The 18763-nt window shown below is 56.0% G+C and overlaps 1 protein-coding gene across 2 annotated transcripts; it reads right to left on the reverse strand.

The window, feature by feature from the left end:
- Positions 1 to 274: 274 nt before the first annotated feature.
- CAPN11 (calpain 11) lies at positions 275 to 18349 on the reverse strand. 2 transcript variants are annotated; one of them, XM_087857067.1, is made up of 22 exons: positions 18334 to 18349; positions 12291 to 12541; positions 11881 to 11950; positions 9920 to 10038; positions 9001 to 9134; positions 8647 to 8815; positions 6211 to 6294; positions 6028 to 6113; positions 5663 to 5737; positions 5337 to 5497; positions 5032 to 5204; positions 3744 to 3755; positions 3213 to 3424; positions 2878 to 2917; positions 2711 to 2779; positions 2571 to 2628; positions 2363 to 2427; positions 2034 to 2102; positions 1541 to 1619; positions 1325 to 1441; positions 816 to 874; positions 275 to 714 (listed from the first exon to the last, which is right to left on the reverse strand). In XM_087857067.1, exons 1-22 carry the CDS (start codon positions 18347 to 18349, stop codon positions 688 to 690), a joined length of 2145 nt encoding a protein of 714 aa, XP_087713193.1. In that variant the 3' UTR covers positions 275 to 687. The 2 variants fall into 2 exon arrangements, with proteins under 2 accessions (XP_087713193.1, XP_045661041.1); XM_045805085.2 differs by lacking the exon at positions 18334 to 18349 and having other exon boundaries at positions 2571 to 2622; positions 12291 to 12518.
- Positions 18350 to 18763: the final 414 nt, after the last annotated feature.

Raw genomic sequence — 18763 nt, forward strand, 5'->3', positions numbered from 1 at the left:
AACTCTGCCCAGTGCTGTCTCCCCCATGCGCTCCTTGGTACCATGCTCGGCACGGTCACCGGGAGGGACCGCTGTGCCTTTATTAGCATCCCAGGTACTGCATAGAAATGTCAACAGCGCCCTCTAGTTTTTGTGACAGTCACACATCCCTCCCTGGAAATAGGGGGACACCCTAATTGAGAGCTACCTGGACCCCTCTTTGGTGCTGGGGAAGTGATTTCCACCCCCGCCGGAATTTTCTTGGCGGAGAAACACGCAGACACGGGAGCCAGTGGCTCGGACTGTTTATTATAATAACGCCCCCAAGTGAGGCAGAGAAGAGAGGGGCCGTGCCAGGAGGGGTAGTCAGACGGCGGGTGTGAGCAGGAAAGTGGGGAGAGCCTCCAGAGCCATTGGGGAAGTGACACTTAATCTCGGTCAAATATACTCAGAGAGAGAGAGAGACGGGGGAATCCAGACACCAGAAGCTGGCTGGGGAAAAAGACGCACGTTGGGCTGGGAGGGTGGGCAATGGGGCGGGGGTCCAGCGCTGGAGTAAGCTCGGCATCCGGGGCCCGGGTGCCACTAGCCGGAGCCCAGTCCATCAGCAGAGACTGCAGAGCAGCAAAGAGGCCCCTGCTTTGGGGCCAGAGACCGCACAGTGGTGGTGGTGGCGGTGGCGGTGGGAGCCAGGCTCCCGGGGCTCCCCTAACCCCACATGGTTGTCTGCAGCCACTGTGGGGAGAAAAGAAGCAGGTTCCAAGGATGGGAGCGGGGGCGGGCAGGATGGCTGGGGGAGCCACGAGTGGGGGTGCCAGAAGGCCCCTTCCATGTACCTGGTTCAGATTCAGGCGAATATAGCCAGTATTCTTGGGGTCCATGGATAGAAAGTACACTGTTTTGGAGAGGAGGCAAAGGGAGGGGTTTGGGAGCGGAGTCTCTGGTCTGCAAGACCCACTCCCAAAGAGGCAGGATGTCGGAAAGGGCGTTAGAAGCTGTCCCTGGCTGCTTCCCAGCTAGCCCTCGGCCCAGGAAGGAATTCAGGATAACACCGCGTGGCCTTGCTATGAGCCATATACTGAGGGTCGTCATACGCGAACTCCTGTGTTCTGGACTCCAGCCCAGGAGGGCAATACTACCGTTGCCCACATTTTATAGATGAGGACAGAGGACAGAGGCACAGAGAGAGAAATGAGTTGCTCAAGGCAACAGAGCCAGCAAGCGGCGGAGCTGGGATTGGAACCCGGATCATCCGTGGTTTGGGAGCAGCGCCCCTCCTGCGGGTGTCTGCGAGGCGACCCCGGTCCACGGCCCACGGTGGGGAGTGGGCAGATGACTGACTCACTGAACATGGCCTTCAGCCTCAGGAAGCAGCTGATGAAGCTGTCAAAGTCCACGATCATGTCGTCGTTTGCGTACCTGGCCACCAGCACCTGGGTCACCTTGTTATTCAGCCTGATGCCTGGGCGAGAGAGGGGTGCGGAGGGGGGGTCCAGCCCTCTGGCCTCCGCTTCGCGTCCTCCCTCCCTGCCCCCAAGCCCTCTCCTGGCCCCCTGCTAACCCGCTTTCTCGATCGCCAAGCGCATCTCATAGGAGTTCAAGCTGCCCGAGTGGTCCTCGTCACACTCTCGGAAGATGTCCTGAAGGGACGGACAGATGGCGCAGGGCCGTGTGCAGAGCGCGGTGGTTGAAATCATGAATGCGTCAGTGCAGTTAACCTACAGGGGCTGCCTTCCCCGGCCCTTTCCCCGCGTGCCCAAGGTTCCTGTCCTCTAGTGACCGCGGGAGACGTCTGGCAAGGGGAGTGGGTTGGAAACCGAGTCCGTGATCCGAAGGCCCCGCTCGCAGGGCCGTCTGCATGTACCCACAAGCTGGCCGATGCCTGGACCTCGGCTCGTTCAACACGTGGCAGGCGGCTATTCCAGCGGCTCCACAGACCCCGTCCTGCGCGTGGCTAGTCGGGGCTCCCGTTCTAGCATCATCCGTGCTAATCCCCGTGCTCTTGGGGACCTCCCTCTCCGCCCACCAGAAACTGCCCTTCGATTTTATTTTACCGTCCATTTCTTGATTTTTTTCCACAGGATCTGGAACTCGGGGAGCCCCAGCTTGCCAGAGCCGTCTTTCTGCGGGGTGGTCAAGGATGCCAGAGGAGGGAGTGAAGAGGGCATCTTGGGGACAGGGAAGCAGAGGGGCTCACCGAGTGGGGGGCCGTGAGAGGTTCCTGTGTGGTCACCATGGTAACCGCCAGACCGGGCATCTTTTGCTACCTCAGAGCCCAATCCCCAGCAGGAAGGAGGGCGCGGCTGGGCAGAGAGGTGGCCGCCCGTGGGGGCCAGTCTTGGGGTGGGGGTCAGGGGTGGGAGAGCGCTGGGCAAGAAGATACATCCATGAGGTTGATCATACAGCGGCACACGTCTAGGCCGAAGCCGTTGGTCCTGAAGTTTCTGACTGGGAGGGAGGGAAGCGGCGGGAAGAGAGGAGTGCGCGGGGCATTGTGGGGGAGGGAGGGAGTGGTTGAGGGGAGGCACAAGGTGTGGGGGAAAGGTGGTGAGGGGCGGGGGGAGGGGTGCGGGGAGGGTTGGAAGACTCACGTTTGGAGACCACCCTGTTGAGTAGCTTCTGTAGCTCATACAGGCCTATCTCCTTGTCCTAGGACGGGGGACCGTAAGCCCCTGCTCCGGCACCTTCACCCGGGCCACCTCCTTTGGGCACCCAGCCCTCAGCCTCTCACCTTGCCTCCCGCCACTATCTCAAACAAATTTATGAAGTCCTGATCTATGTCCTTCTCAGAGAACTTCTCCTGCAGAGAGAGGAGTGGGAAAAGGACCCAGTCGAGAAAGTTCCTTCACACTCCGCAGATGCTTCCTCTGTTCCCCCCACCCCACAGCTTCCCCTCACCTCTTGGAGTAGCTCAGCATAGTTGACTTCGTCCAGTTCCCTGAGCAAAAGTGAAGGAAGTCTTGGGGGTTATCCGGGATCAGGGAGACAGGGATTTTTAGTGGGGTGGTTGTGAGGAGACCATGTCATGCATCTGAAGCAATGCGGAACAGACTCCGTGAGGATCTGGGCTCTGATTCTGCTTCGCTCCCAACTGGGACTCCCCCTCCTTGTGCCTCAGTTTCCCTGACTTAAACTAGGGAGAGAGCTGGGGAGGCCCAGATGACTGCTCCCTAGGCGTGACATCCTACAGCTCTGGGGCAGGTGGCCTTGGAGCAGCAAGGGGGGCTCCTCACCAGGACTCGCTGTGCTTCTCTGTGAAGACCCGAAGCAGGAAGTCAGCATCCTTGTGCGGCTCAAAGGTGGAGGGGATGATGACATACTCCCCCGGAGGCAGCCGGAGATGGCTGCTTACCTCCCGGGAGTTCATGAAGATCTCCGAGAAGCCGTGGTCCTGATACTTTATGAAGAAGTCCTTCTTCAAGCGAACATCCTGGATGTTCTGAAACTATACGTGCCTTGGAGGTGGGTACAGGGCGGGCGTGGGAGGGTAAGGAGGGGGGACCCCGAAAGTGAAGCCTGGCTCGGCCAGGCTTGTGGGAGGTATCACCACAAACTGACCAGTCCTGGACACCACCCAACTGGCAGGGAACCCCAGCATGATCTCCTGCCCCAACTCCCACCCAGGGCCCCAGGGCACTGCAACCCTAACCCAGTGGCCCCCAGTGGCCCTGAGAGCCCTTCGCTGAATTCCACCCCTTGCCCATCCACGTGCAGCCAGAGGTGGGGCTGCACCAGCCCAGAATCGAGCCCCGCGTCTTCTGTACCTCCTTTGGGACCTAGGAAGAGAAGAAAGAGGGAGGTCAGAGCCCCAGGATGATGAAGGGGCTCAGGCCCGTAGAAGCCAGGTAGTGTGTGTGTGTGTGTGTATGTGTGTGTGTGTTGGGGGTGTTAAGGGCACTGGGACACTGGTGGTGGGGTGTGGCATGGGCTGGGGTAGCTAAAAGTCCTAGCGTTAATATTGATAGTCCCTAAGTTTGGAAGAGCAAAGTACAGTTCATACAAAGTTTTGCCATTGGGAGGAGATTTCTACCACTACAGGTTAAGGACAGGAACCGAATCCCAAGAGGGAGGTCACGTGCCCAACTTCACTCTGCTAAAAAGCAAATGGGATGGAAATCTAGGAGATTGTTTTCCTGAACTTTTTTTTTTTAAAGATTTTATTTATTTATTTGACAGAGAGACAGCAAGAGAGGGGACACAAGCAGGGGGAGTAGGAGAGGGAGAAGCAGACTCCCCGCCAAGCAGGGAGCCCGATGCGGGGCTCGATCCCAGGACCCTGGGATCATGACCTGAGCCGAAGGTAGACGCTTAACGGCTGAGCCAGTCAGGCGCCCCTAGTTTCCTTAACTTGAACACTCATATCCTGCAGAAAGTTAATAGGTGATTACCGAAATGGAGCATTGAACATAGTTCCGTAACATAGTTCTGTAAAAAGGTGGGTTAGACCAAGATAAACAGGCTGTTCTTCTGTCGGGATGACCAGAGCCTTTAACATGCTGATGCCCTGTAGAGCTTGGGGTGGGGAGTAGAGAATATAACCTTTCCCGAAGGACCACGTCTAACCTTGGAGATATCTTGAGGCACGTCTGGTGTCTGTTAACCTCGTAGGCTCACAGCCTAGAAGGAGGGCAAGACTTGTGTCTATGTCTGTTCACTACTGACCCACTGGAGACTGGACTGGGGCCTGGCGCACAGTAGGGGCTCCATAACTCTTTGAACAAATGGTCATTTACAGGATTTTGCAAAGCATGATTTTGGAAATATTGTCAGGGATTTCTCTTGGCTGCTGGAGTCAACGCTCTTGTGTGGGGTATCTACGGGGAGACTCGGGGACAGTGTGGGGAAGTCTCAGAGGGCCTGGGAATCAGGACACAGGCTCTGTTTCTGAGCCTTGGGGGTGTGAACTTGGGCAAGTAACCTCATCTCCCTGGCGCTCCATCTCCTTCCTCTTCCGGGAAGGCGATCCTATCCCTAAGGCTTTTGGAAGGCTGTTGCAGGGGTGAGGCCAGGAGAGGGAGCAAGCCTGGCTGGGGGACCTGCCGGAGTGCCCACCGTGTAGAGGACAAAGCCAATGGTCTGCAGCTGGGCTCCTTGGGGCCGCGCCTGTCTCCAGTTCTTTTGCATCAGGGCCACCAGGCAGGTGCAGACGGCTTGGTCGTCCTCCGGGTCGTCGTCGTCCTCCTCGGGGAGAGAGATCCTAAACTGGGGATTGCTCCAGAATGTGTCTGTGGAGGAAGCAGTTCGGCATGGCTCTGCCCTGCCCCGGGGTGGACGGGCTTCCCAGCCCCTCGGCAGGGCCAGGTGGAATCTGCTGGCCCTGACGTCGCGCATGGCGGACGCGGAGCGCCCTCACGCACCGAGGTGGTTCCTGCAGCCCCCCGCAGTGCTGCCGCGCCGCCAGGTGCCCTCGTAGAACGTGGTGTGCCAGCAGCTCTTGTAGTCCCCAGAAAGGGCGTCGGGCGTCAGGTTGCAGATCTCCAGCAGCGTGAAGTTGTCCAGGAAGTCTTCGTAGGACATCCTGCGGGGCGGGGGGGGGGGGGTTGATGGCTGGAGCCTGCAGCATCCCCACACCCATAGCCCCCCCCCCAAAGCCTCTCCATCAAAGGCACAGGCGGGAGCGCAGCAGAGGAAATGAAGGGACGGGCACGGGGGCAGGAGGAAGCCCGCCCCGAGCTGTACTGACCAGAACTCCCCGTCCTCCCTCCTGAGCAGGAGCTGCTTCTGGATGTCCGGGGCCACCTCGTCCCACTCCCTGGCGCTGGAGCAGAGACAGGCAGTGGAGGGAGAGGGTAGGGCTCAGGAGGCATTTGGCTCCTCCCCAAGGGATTCCCTCACCCCTGAATGCCTGCCTGTGGGGGTCCTGAGTTAGATGGAGAATCTAACTGTGGGGAGGAGCCTGTGGGGGTCCTGAGTTAGATGGAGAATCTAACTGTGGGGAGGAGCTGGCCCTGCAGGCCAGTGGCAATGCCTCGCTGGGGCGGGGGGGGGGGGGTGGTGGTGCTGGGCACTCTGCCCCTCACCTGACAGCGCTGGTGGGGGGGCGCTTACGTGTCACTCCAGGCTCCATTCCACTCGATCCGGCCCCAGGGATTCCGGACCCGAATCAGGGTTTCTGTCATGCCTTGATACCAGACCTGGTGGGAGGGGTGTGGCCAAAGGTCAGGGGTCTCAGGCAGGAGGGATTCTCTGCCTTCTCCTGTGTCTCAGGGGAGGTGCGGGTGGCAGACTCACATCCTGGAGGCCGGTCACGGAGTAAGCGTGCCCTCTCACCAGCATCCTGTGGGTCAAGGTCTCCAACTCGCTGTCGCTGGTGACCTGCAGAACGGAGAAGGAGAGGAATTCAGGATCCGGGCAGGGGTACTGGGGCCCCCGAAGGGGTGTGAGCACTGTCAGGCGTCAGTTTTGTTTTGTTTTTAAGATTTTATTTATTTATTTGAGGCAGAGCGGGAGAGAGTGAAAGAGAGCAAGCACGAGCAGAGGGGGCAGCAGGCAGAGGGAGAAGCAGGCTCTCTGCTGCGCAGGGAGCCCCATGCAGGACTCAATCCCAGGACCCCAGGGTGGTGACCTGAGCCGAAGGCAGATGCTTAACCAGCTGAGAAACCCAGGCGCCCCCGGGGTTCGGTTTTTTAAAAATTAAACCTGGTATTTGCAAATAATTGTAGATTCCCATGCAGTTTTAAGAAATAATGCAGGGAGGGGCGCCTGGCTGGCTGGGCCAGTGGAGCTGATAACTCTTGGTCTTGGGGTCATGAGTTGAAGCCCCACACTGGGCATGGAGCCTACAGAAAAAAAGAAGAAATCCAGAGAGATCCTACGCATCCGTATCCAGTTTCCCCCAGTGGTAACATCTTGCAAAACTGTAGTGCAGTATTCAGAGTAGGACGCTGATGTTGATGGAATCCATCAGGCTTCTCCAAATGTCCCCACGTCTGCCAGGAGGCCTGTGTGTATGTTCTGTGCAGTTGTACCACGTGTGCAGTTCTCTGCACCCCCACCAAGATCCCACCGCAGAGCAGTCCCAGCACCGCAGCCCTGCCCTGTGCTGCCCTCTTTTTTTTTTTTTTAAGATTTTATTTATTTATTTATTTGACAGAGAGAGACAGCCAGCGAGAGAGGGAATACAAGCAGGGGGAGTGGGAGAGGGAGAAGCAGGCTCCCAGTGGAAGAGCCCGATGTGGGGCTCAATCCCAGGACCCTGGGATCACGCCCTGAGCTGAAGGCAGACACTTAACGACTGAGCCACCCAGGAGCCCCTGTGCTGCCCTCTTATAACCATGCCTGCTTCTTCTCACTCCCCTCTTCCCTGACCTCTCGCAACTGCTAATCTGTTCTCCACTTTTATTTTATTTTTATTTTACTTTTTGGAAGATTTTCTTTATTCACTTCAGAGAGAGAGAGAGAGAGCTCGTGCATAAGTGGGAGGGGGAGAGGGGCAGAGGGAGAGAATCTTCAAGTAGACCCCCACCCCCGCTGAGCATGGAGCTGAGGCCGGCAGATCTCAGGATCTGAGATCTTGACCTGAGCTGAAATCAAGAGTAAGACACTCAACTAAGCCCCCACCCAGGGGCCCCTGCTCTCCATTTTTAAAAATTTTGTCATTTCGGGGCACCTGCCTGGCTCAGTTGGTGGAGCGTGCCAGTTTTGATCTCGGGGTTGTGAGTTTGAACCCCACATTGGGTGCAGAGATTACTTAAAAATAAAATCTTAAAAGGGGCGCCTGGGTGGCTCAGTATGTTAAGCGTCTGACTCTTGACCTCGGCTCAGGTCATGATCCCCGGGTTGTGAGATCGAGCCTGAGTCGGGCTTTGTGATGAGTGTGGAGCCAGCTCGGGATTCTCTCTCACCCTCTCTCTCTCTGCCCCTCCACCCCCACCCCCAGCCCCCACTTGCACGCACTCTCTCTCTCTGTCTCTAAAAAATATATATATAATAATACAAAATAAAATAAAATCTTTAAAAAGTGTTGTCATTTCAAGACTGTCAGGGAAATGGAATCATACGGTATGGAGCTCTCTTGGCTCTTTGCATTCAGCATAATTCCCTTGGGATTCATCCAAGTAGTTGCATGTATCAGTGGTCCATTTCCTTTCATTGCTGAGTCATGTCCAATGACGTAGGTGCACCACAGCGTAATGATTCACTCATTGAAGGACTGTTCTGTTTCTGGCTACCATGAATAAAGCCACTGTGAACATTTGTGTGCGGGCTTTTGTGTGGACGTAAGTCTTCATTTCTCTGGGATAAAAGCCCAAGACTGCAACCGCAGGGTCACATGGTTGCACTCCGGGTTCATTTATTTATTCGAATAAATATTTGCCGGGCGTCTATGGCATGCCAAACAGCACCCTAAGTCCTGGGATCCAGCACTGAATAAGACAAGTCACTGCCCTCACGGACTGTGAAACAGCCGGGAGAAGACAGGCTGTGCGTAACAACGTCGATAAGTCAGACCATTACAGAGCACCGTAAATGTCGAAGGGAGACTAAAAACGAAAGAGACAGCAAATGAGGTTAGGAGCAACTGATTTAGATTGGGAAGCAGAGAATAGAAACCTAAGGAAGAGGCATTTGAACTGAAACGTGAATGAGAAGGAGCTAGTCAAGAACCTCGTAGGTGAAAACAACAGCAGGTGCAAAGGCCCCGAGGCAGGACCAAGTATGGCTTACTTCGATGGAGCAGCCCATGAGGGAGGATCGCTCAACGGCCTTCCTAAGGATCCTCAGCAGGTTCCGAGGGGGCTTCTGGAGTTGGAGGCTATAGGTCACACCCCCCGTGAAGTCCTCAAGGCCCTCCACGGTGTTGCCCCCCGACAGTGCTTCATAGGACCCATTCAGCCTGTGGGCACAGAGAGGGCACTTTTGTGCTCCGGGATAGAGAGGTCAGCTTGGACATGGGAGGGTGCGGGGAGGGAAGGAAGGGATGCCCTGACCTCCCTCTGCCTTTTCCCCTGATTCCAGCTGCCCCCCTAGCTGCCAGCTGTCAGGGCAGGCTTGGAGGCAAGGCCAGCTTGGGGCACTCACTTGGCATAGGCCTTCTCCAGCAGGGCGCTCCAGAACTCAGTGCGCTCAGCGGAATGCACGAACACCAGCTTGCCATTCCTTGTGGGCAGCCGGTCGTCCACCACCACGTCCACCCACTGCCCAAACTGCCAGATCTGTGGGCAGCAAGGTGGGGCTCAGTGGGGCTTAGGGCATCTGTCTGCCCCAGGCCTTCCTCCAAACACGTGCATCCCTCCCTCCCACGCACCCCCCCACACCCCCCCACTCCCCGCCACCCACGCGCACACACTCCTTGTCTAAGAACTGTGTTACACGAGCACCTCCTGGTGGCCAGGACCAGTGACACGCCAGTGGCAGAGAGCCCACTCCCCAGAATGGCGGAGGCCTGTGTGAAAGGCAATGAAAAGCCTGAACCTTGCCCCCAGCCTCAACTCCAGTTCCTGCCAGGGCCTCCAGAGAGACAACACCCAACATTTTGACCTTGGCTGGGCTTTAGGATTTCTGAGGTTTTAAAAAACTGTTGTGATTCTCAGAAATATTTTTGTGATGTGGAGAATTTGTCCACATGTCACTAAACTTAAAGAGCAGATTACAAAAATTATGTGACCCTTACTGACTGTTGACTCCCAACGTCATACACATCCACACATTTCTACCAAGAGAAAGAGACAGAGAGAGAGAAGCAGGAGAGCCACAAATTGATAACAATTATTTTCTTTTTGAGCTTAAAAAAATTAGCTTATATGATTTCTTTAGTCAGCAGATATTTCTCTGATAATTAGACAAAAGCCCACCCTAATAAATGTCATTTTTCAAAAAGAAAAGAAAAAAGGTAACTTCAAAGCACATAAAATTCTTCTTCTTCCTCCCTCCCCTCTCTCTCTCTCTCTCTCTCTCACACACACCACCAAAAAATTCCAGCTTTCAAATCATCCTTCACCTGAAAATGGAAGATGCCGGCATAGTTTTTCCGGAAGCTCTGCCCCCTGGGTACCACCCGGTACAGCAGTTTGGGGCACGTGGTAAGGGAGCCGATGGCAGCCAGCAGCCAGCAATCCCCTGGAAAGACAGGAAGGGTGTTGCCTCTCAAGCCCTCCTATATGTGAGTGCGGGTCCCAGACTCCAAGCCCTAAAGGAGCGGGATGGGGCTCTGTGGCCCCTCCCCCACAGAGATGCGCCTCCTGTGGCCCCCCCACTAAGGACAGTTCAGGAAGGAATCTAGCAGGGAGAAACAGGGCTGAAGGAACGTGCTCTGGGGGGGGGGGGCGGTGAGCCTCTTTACCTTCTCTACTAGGTAAGAGGTTCACAGATTAGAGCCAAATGCTTTGGTTTTTGGATATGGGAGGAATATGAGGCCTTTGTCTTGCTCCTTACCCTGAGATCTGCTTTGGAGATCTGCTTTGTGGAGAGAGCCAGTTTCCTCCCATCCAGGTCACCTTCCCCCCTGTCCCCTGTCTTCTACTTCTACTCTATGACGACATTGGTGTAGCAATCAAGACACCCCTCCCTGATGTCACCCACATAATCCCGGAGACCCCAGGGGCTTAGTCTGTACCCCCAGCTCGGTCCCTGGGGCTAGGCGTTGATGGGGCCTAGGGGCAGTCTTCCTAGGCTAAAGTCGTCCATTTCAGTCTCCCTCCTGGGCATCTCAGAGCTCGCCGGGTGGCGCCGTGGGCAGGGTGGTACCCTGAGTGAGGGCTCTAGGCCAGGCTGAGGCCGAGGGCAGGGGGAAAGCATCTGTGATTACCAACGGACTCCTGGCTGCCTGGGGTACCCTTGGCAGGGGGGCGGAGGGTGGGAAGAGAAGGTTAGGGACAATCCAATCCTCCATTGCCAAAGGGACACCTACACAGGAAGAAGCCGGTTCTCCTTTCGCAGCCCTGTGAGCCACAGCGGGGGACACGGGGCCTGAGGTCTCCTTGGCTTCCACCCTGCCCGCAGCCTGCCCTTTCCTCTGCCCCAGATACAACAGAACTCAGCCCCAGAGGAAGCCCACCCTGGTCTTATCCCTGAAGATGCAATGAGGGTTTGGAGGAGCCCTTCCTTAAGGGAGGAAGCTATCCCTTGGGGCTGTCATAGGAGCCGTGGGAGAGCAGGCCGAGGAACAGAGCGCTCCTTTATTTGACACATCAGACTGAGGAAGTTCTGGCACCTGCAGTGGCTTAAAAATACATCCACAAGCTCTTGGACAAGCCTCCCCTCGGGAGGTGAAGCCTAATTCCTTCCCCTTGAGTGTGGGCCAGATTTTGTGCTTGCTTTGAACAAATGGAATGCGGTGGAGGTGACCATGCGTGTTCCCCTGAGAGGAGGCAATAGAAGGCATGACGGTTTCCTCTTTGTTCTCTCTCTTGGATCATTCTGCCTGGGGGAGCCAGCTAGCAGGTTGTGTGGACACTCAGGAGGTCCTACGGGGAAGCCTTGGCAGCGGGGAACTGAGGTCTCCTGACCCGTGCGCGCGCCATCTTGGAAGCTGATCCTTTGGAGGAACACAGCTCCGCCTGATGTCTTGACGGCAGCCTCACGAGAGACTCTGAGCCAGACCCAACCTACTCTGCTTCTTATGAATTATTGACCCATGGAAACTGAGATGATCGATATTTGTCATTGTCTTAAATCACTAAGTCTTGGGGGCAATGGATTGTGTAACAATGGGTAACTAATAGACCACCCGGCTTGTTCCCATTCCCAGATAGCACTTGGGGGGCGGGGAGCAGGGAGAACATACCTGACAGTCTCACTACCTCTCCTCAGAAGGGGAGGGGCAGGGAAAGAGGAGGGATCATCTGAACCTATGGGTCCCAGCTCCCCAGCCTCAAAAGGCACCCTGGCATTCCCCCTACCCCAGCCTTCTTCCTCGATTCACCCCCTCCTTCCACACCGGCTTCCTTGCCCCACACTCACCTAGCACGCCTTGACAGATGTCTGTTGGACTGATCCCGTTCACAATGAAGTGAGGATTGCTTGTGATCTGCTGCAGTGAAGGAATAAAGATTTTAGGGGGCCCAGGACATCCCCCTCCCCACCTCCCTCTCACCATTCCTGGGGAGTGATGTCCACCTCCAAGGCAGGGGCGGGGAAGGTCACAGGACCCGCTGGGCAGGGTTTTAGAATGTGATAGCAGAGGTCAGTGAGTGGCTTTCCCAGGGGCTCTCGGAGAGGTTTGGCTTAAGCATGGCCAGAACGGTCCCCAGCCCTGATCCAGGGTCAGAAGAGGGGGTGGGGGGACTGGAGATTTCAAAGTGATGAGGGCATCATTACAAACAGCCCTCCCACTCCCACAAGGAGTCCACACCTCCCCTCCCAGTACCCACACTGGGCCGTTGCCAAGAGATGTTCTGCACACTTTTGGAGCCGGGGCCCAGATCCTTGAAGCCCAGCGAACTGGGCTCGGCAGGGAAAAAGGAGTCCTCGAACAGTTCTCCCCTCCTCAGACAGGCTGCCAGCAGGTCCTCATAGTTCTGGTTATTGTAGTTCTGGGCGTTGTGGTGTTGGCCCACGCCTTTGGCTTTGAGGCGGTTCAGGCTTATGGAAGCCGCCATTCCCTGATCCGCGAAAACGGTCTCTGCTTCACAAAGAAAAGACAGATAACCCAATTAGAAACATGGACAAGGGATCTGGATAGATACTTTTTTTCTGAAGAAGATACACAAAAATGCTCAACACCCTTAGTCACCAGGCAAGCACAGATCCGCGACAGTGACCCCCCACTTTGCACCCACCAGGATGGCTACAGTCAAAAAGACTGATAATAACAAGGGTCGGCGAGGATGTGGAGAAATTGGAACCTTCATCCATTGATGGTGGGAATATAAAAGGGTACAGCCCCTTTGAAAACTAGCCTGGCCATCCCTCAAACGGTTAAACGAAGAATCATTACCCTATGACCCAGCGATTTCACCTCTCGGTATATGCCCAAGAGAAAGGAGAATGTACGTCCATATAAAAACTTGTACACACATGTTCATTGCATGATTCACAATAGCCAAAAAGGGGGAATAAACCCCAAGTGTCCATCAGCTGATAAATGGATCAGTAAGATGAGAAACATACGTAAATGGAATATCATTCATGCAAGAGTATCATTCAAAAAGAAATGAAGGGCTGGGGCGCCTGGGGGCCTCAGTCAGTTAAGTGTCTGCCTCTTGATTTCGGCTCTGATTGTGGTGTGGGAGGAATCCAGAGTGGGGAAAAAGAGGGGCAGCTATAGGGAGGCACAGGAGGGTTCTAGGCTGTCTAGGGGTGGGACCCAGGTTGAGCCCACAGAGGGCTGAGTTCCACAGAGGCAAGAGCAGGGGGTCTCAGTGATTCGTCCTCCCTCGAGTTGGCAGACAAGGAGAAGAGTTAAAGTAGCAAAGCTAACAGCATGGAGTGCCTGCTCTGTGCCAGGCACACCAGCCTCCGGAAAGATCCATGCAATATTGGCAATTACTGGAAGAGGAAGCAGGAGCCTGGCACAGGTGAGGGTTGAGCATGGGACGGAGTCTGACTGCAGACCCCAGACAAGGCCCGTGACCTTTCCCTGACAGTCCCTCCGGAGGTAGGTGCCTCTCCTCAGGGGAAGTCCCATGGAATAGCATAATTTTTCCATCCTCATCATCTAAGGGGATCACGGGCCATTTGTGGCGAAATTTCTCTGATGCCCCTTGACTCTTGCCACTAACCCAACCAAGCAAACCCTTTCTCCTGCCCCACAGCGGTGTCTCCTTGGGACTTCCCTAGGTCCAGGAATGCCCCTGTCGTCTCCCCTTGTTAGCCTGACAAACCCAAACCAGGCTGCTACCGAGAGGACCAGCACCTTCGAACACGGGCAGCCGATTCTCAGCTGCACTGGACGGCTCCTGCCTCGCTTCCTCTGCCTGGAACCCTTCCTGCTCGCATACACACACCTTGTCCACTGGGGGAAGTCCTGCTCAGCCTTCCAGGCCCTGCCCAGTGCCACTACCTTGGTGAAGCCCTCCCCTAATGTGCCCGCCAGAGTTTGGGGCCGCCCCTCATGTCCAGCACTTTCCTTTTGGGGACACCCATCGCTGCCTGCCAGCTCTAAGCTGGCTTGTCTGTGAGCTCTCAAGGCTGGAGGTGGGGGCTTCTCTGTCCACCACTGGGTTCCCTCTGTCTCACATAGCACCAGGCCCCAGGAGGGGCTCAGAAATATTTTCAGTGGATGAATGAATGAATGAATGAATGGAAGCCTTGCATTGCATGGTGGTGATTTTTCATCTGTGTTTGCAAATCTATGTTTTCTCTCTCCTGCCCTGCCCCCCAACCCCCTGTCCCACTCGGATCCCCAACAGACTATACACTGGGGACCAGACGTATATTTATTATTATTTATTTATTTGTCTCCCTCCCTGGAATGAAAGCTCCCTGTATTCTTTATTCGTTATCTCCCTCACTAGAATGAAAACTTATGAGGGCAGGGATTTTTGTCTGTTTTGTTTGCTGCCGCATTGAGCGCTTAGTAGGTGCTCAATAGATGTTTTGAATGCTGTGGCCCAGCGCCCCTAGAAGGGAGGAGGGTCATGCATGTTAGTTTCTCCCTGTGAAGCGATAGATGGGCATGTGGCTCATCCCGGGGACCCTCCGTTCCATTAGGGAGAGCCCCCCCCCCCCCCCATGCTGGTGAATGGTGTGCCCAGCAGACTCCAACCCAACACTGCCCATAGGCCATGGCTGGTCTGGGGACCAAACGGAGCTCACTCAGCCCAGGGAAGCCAGAGTGTTGGTGCGGACCGTGAGCAAAGGCCCTGGCCACCGCGTAAAGGCTTCTCTGCAGTCCCCTTGGGGTCCCTGGGGCCTGAAGACTCCTGGCTCTCAGAGAAAACTGGCCATCAGGATTAGAGTGAGTTCGCTGGACAGACTCGGAGTCCTGTCCTTTGCTTCTTCCACGGAGCCCACGGTTTGGGATGAGACGATATTAGGAGCCTCCCCCAGCCGTGGAAGGGACCAGCACTGCCAGAGCAGCTATCAAAATACTAGTTGACGGTGTTTGAGGACTGCAAGCCTGGCGTGGTTCTAAGTGCTTTCCTTGCAGTAACTCTGGGAAGCCTCACGACAACAACCCCAGTGGCTAGGGTTTCTTGTTCTGTCCCCCTGCTTCAGAGGAAGAAACGACGCCCAGAGACGCGGAACTTCTTCTGCCTGCAGGGCAGCCGTCAGGCAGGGGCAAATCTAGGCAGGCTGGTCTGAGCTCCTACCCATCACTGGGGCCTTGCGAGGAGGGAGCCACGGTGCAGGGCAGGGGCCGTGCTGGAAAGTGGTCCATCTCCATTTTACTACAGCTTCTAGGGGCTCTTTGTTACGTTACTTCCCCTGGGCGGGGGGGAGGGGGGGGACACGGACTGAGGCTGGATAAGGTGTTGGAAAGGGGTCGGGAAAACTGCTGTTTTCCTCTTTAGCAGAGCTGGTGCCCTGGGCTCCACTGAACCGGAGTGGGTGGCTGTGTGACCACGGGCAAGTTGCTTTATGTCTCTGAGCCTTAATTTCCCCATCTGCATAAAGAGGCTGCTATATTCTACCTTCGAAGGGTGTTTCGGATGAAATGATGCAACAGACATGAGCTGGCGTTCAGTAGGTGCTCGGAAAATGTGGGCTGCCTTTCCCCTCACTGACCCGGCTGGGGAACTAGCATTTATTGAGTTCCTGCTGGGATCACAGAGCAGCCCTCCTCCTTGCAATGCAACATGTTGAGATCATCTGCATGTCTGTCTCGGTGTGAGCTCCTTTTTTTTTTTTTTTCCTTTAAAGATTTTTATTAATTTATTTGACAGAGAGAGCACACACAAGCAGGGGAAATGGCAGGCAGAGGGAGAAGCAGGCTCCCCGCTGAGCAGGGAGCCCCATGCAGGGCTCGATCCCAGGACCCTGGGATCATGACCTGAGCTAAAGGCAGACGCTTAACCAACTGAGCCACCCAGGCGCCGGTCGGTGTGAGCTCCTTAGAGCAAACTGTAACTCATCTCAGCCACTTTTGTGGAGCATTTATTCTGTGCTGGGCACTGAGGAGTCAGAAGTGAACACTCAGGGGACCTGGGTGGCTCAATCGGTGAAGCGTCTGCCTTTGGCTCAGGTCAAGATCTCAGGGTTCTGGGATCGAGCCCCGCGGCATTGGGTTCCCTGCTCAGCGGAGAGCCTGCCGCTCCCTCTCCCTCTGCTCCTCCCCAGTCCCAGCTCTTTCGCTCTCTCTCTCAAACAAATAAATAACATCTTTAAAGAAAAAAAAGCGAACCCTCTCCTGAGGGAGCTCTGAGAGGACCCTCCCCAGGCTATCCCTCCTCACATTCAGCTTCATGGGCCACAGAGGCAGGGAGGAGGGGCCGGGGAGAGAGGCCACCCAGATCCAGTGGGATAATTGGGAAGTTCTTGGGGGGTAGTGACTGCCCCCTTTTTCCTGAGGGCCCCCTGAGGGTGGGGTGCACCAGAAATTCCTGGTTCTGGAAGAGTCAGGGGCAGGGGCAGGGAAGAGGGTGTATGCAGCTGGAATCTGGGCCTTCTTCCCCCTTCCTTTCCCTTCCCCTACCCTCTTTCTTCCCACCCAAGCCCTCTGGCTTTCTCTTAGAAATAGTAGAGGAGCTCCTTCCCACTCTCTCAGGCCAGGGGAGAATGAATAAAGCAGTGTGGCGGGGCAGTAGCTTATTTCTTTGCTCAAAGAGCAGGAGAAAGACTTGGAGGGAGGCCTATGGAGGACAAACCTTGGAGCCCCCTTCAAGTGAGAAGGTCCAGAAAGGCAGGCTGCAGAACAGCTCCGAGGAGGAATGAGAATCAGAACTGGTCTTGTTTCATCACCTGGTCTTTACCCCGTGTCTCCAGCAGCGCAGGGATGACTGTCCCATGTCACCTAGGCCCACCCCAGGGCCCACCCAGAGGTGTTAAGGCTAGCGATCCTCAGCCTGGGAGATCGTGCCTCCAGTTAACACTCGGCAATGTCTAGAGACATTTTTGGTTGGCATAACTGGGGAACAGGGGGGTGCTCCTGGCACCCGGTGGGTAGAGGCCAACGGTACCGCTTGGAACATCCTACAGTGCTCAGGACAGCCCGTGACAAAGAGTTATCCAGCCCCAAATGTCAAGTGTCCAGGTTGAGAGACCTGGGTTAAGTGAGGGGCCCAAGGGCACCCACGCGGTAAGGCAAACCACTCTGTGTCCTTCTACCACGGGGTCGCCTTAGGGAGCCTCTGACTTGGCTGCCTCTGGGAGTGACTGTGCCGGCCTCTTCTGGGGGTCTGGAAGGACCACAGGAGGCGTTGATGTCCAAGAAAACTGGAGAACCTCAGAGGGCAGACCAAGGCTATGGAGGTTAAATCTCAGCTTCCTCATTCCTCTGGAGGGCTGGGTCTGAGCCCATTTCCCAGGGGCTGGCAGGGGGACACACACACACACATACACACACACACCACCAGAGTCATCACCAAAAATGTCTCCAGAGAGGGTGACAGAGCCGAGCCCTGTCAGGTGGGCTAGGGGTGTGGGCAAGCTGAGACAGACAAGGCTGGCTGTGGGAAGGACAGACAGATGGCCATGAGTGGCTAGGAAGCTCTCTGTCCCAAGTGTGTATTATGTCTCCCCCGCAGGTGGGGAGTCGTCCCTGAGGGAGGGGGCTGCAGCTTCCCCAGCAGACAGAGGCCTGCAGGTTTGTGGACAGATGAGTGTTCAAAGCTGGCAGGAAACAAAGACGTTGTCTAGACTCCTCAGGGCACTTCTGAAGAGTGAGGACTGGGTTTGGTGTTCTCTTAGAGCGAGGCCTACACTCCCAGGGCCCAGGCAGATGGTGAAGGCAGGATCTGGGGTGCCCCTTCTAGCAGATGCCAGGCTGGGTGAGGGGCAGGCCTGAGCCCTTCTGCTGGCTGGGACTGGCTGTCCCCACCACTTAGTCCCCACCCCACAGAACAGCTCAACTCTGCCAGCGCCTCTCTCCCCAGGGCTGTCTCCCTTAGGCCCTGAGGTCAGGTCCCCAGGCCTGCCTCCAGACTCCTGTTCCTGTGGCCCTCTTAGGTTCTGGTCTTTTTTGGACCAAGAAGCCTGTTTTTCTGGGCTGGGGAGAGGTTCTCTCTGTTCCCTGAGTTTTATTTCTCTAGTGGCTGCTGGGGCTTCCCTCATACACGCCCTTCTCCCAGGCAGCTGTGATTGTGGGGTAACTGGTCCCCCTCCTCTCCCTGACTCCAACTGTCAGTGGAGACAGGAGGAAGGGCTGCTGTGGGTCCGGCCATCAGCGGGCTGTCTGAGGAAGAGGCCCATCTGCTCCTAGGGAGCATCTAGTCCGATGGAGGAGTCATCCTCCGGGGGGCACAAACCCCTTCCCTGGGGGGAGGCCCTAGTCCGCAGAGGTGTGGGAGTGGTACAAGCCCCATCAGCGCCTACCTGGAGAGTACAGCATGTTGGCGGCTAGTATGGTGCTTGACAGTTGAAGGTTCTGGGGGGAGGGGGAGGAGAACCCCCAGCCCCCACCCAGAACTCTCCAATTGCAGTGGGAGTCCTGGGGCAGTGGCACATTTTACTAGCAGCCTTCCTCTCCTGTCTTCCTTGCCATTGCCCCCTGCAGGCTGGCACGGTCAGTAACCTGGCCCCTTTTGATCTGCCTGGTCCCCACCTGCCAGCCCAAGGGCCATCTCCCTGCGGGGACAGAAGTCCCAGCACCCCTACCCGGGGACACCTCTACCAGCCTGGTTGTCCTCAAGTACTGTCCAATCGGGACAAGTCTGAGTCCCCCTCCTTCAGCCCAAGGCTTCTGGGAAGGGATTGTCCCGACACCCCAACTTGATCCTTTTATCCTGAAAGCCTCTTCGTTTCC

Source organism: Ursus americanus, chromosome 29 (genome assembly GCF_024610735.1).
Source record: "Ursus americanus isolate L20-20 chromosome 29, mUrsAme1.1.p, whole genome shotgun sequence".
Classification (NCBI taxonomy): domain Eukaryota; kingdom Metazoa; phylum Chordata; class Mammalia; order Carnivora; family Ursidae; genus Ursus; species Ursus americanus.

What these genes read in the sequence shown, in the direction of transcription:
- CAPN11 (XM_087857067.1), bottom strand. An exon ending in CCGGCATCTTCCATTTTCAG is followed by an intron (nt 9,135 to 9,919) that starts GTGAAGGATGAT and finishes TGCTGCCCACAG; the next exon opens with ATCTGGCAGTTTGGGCAGTG. An exon ending in GAGGCTGAAGGCCATGTTCA is followed by an intron (nt 875 to 1,324) that starts GTGAGTCAGTCA and finishes TCTCCAAAACAG; the next exon opens with TGTACTTTCTATCCATGGAC.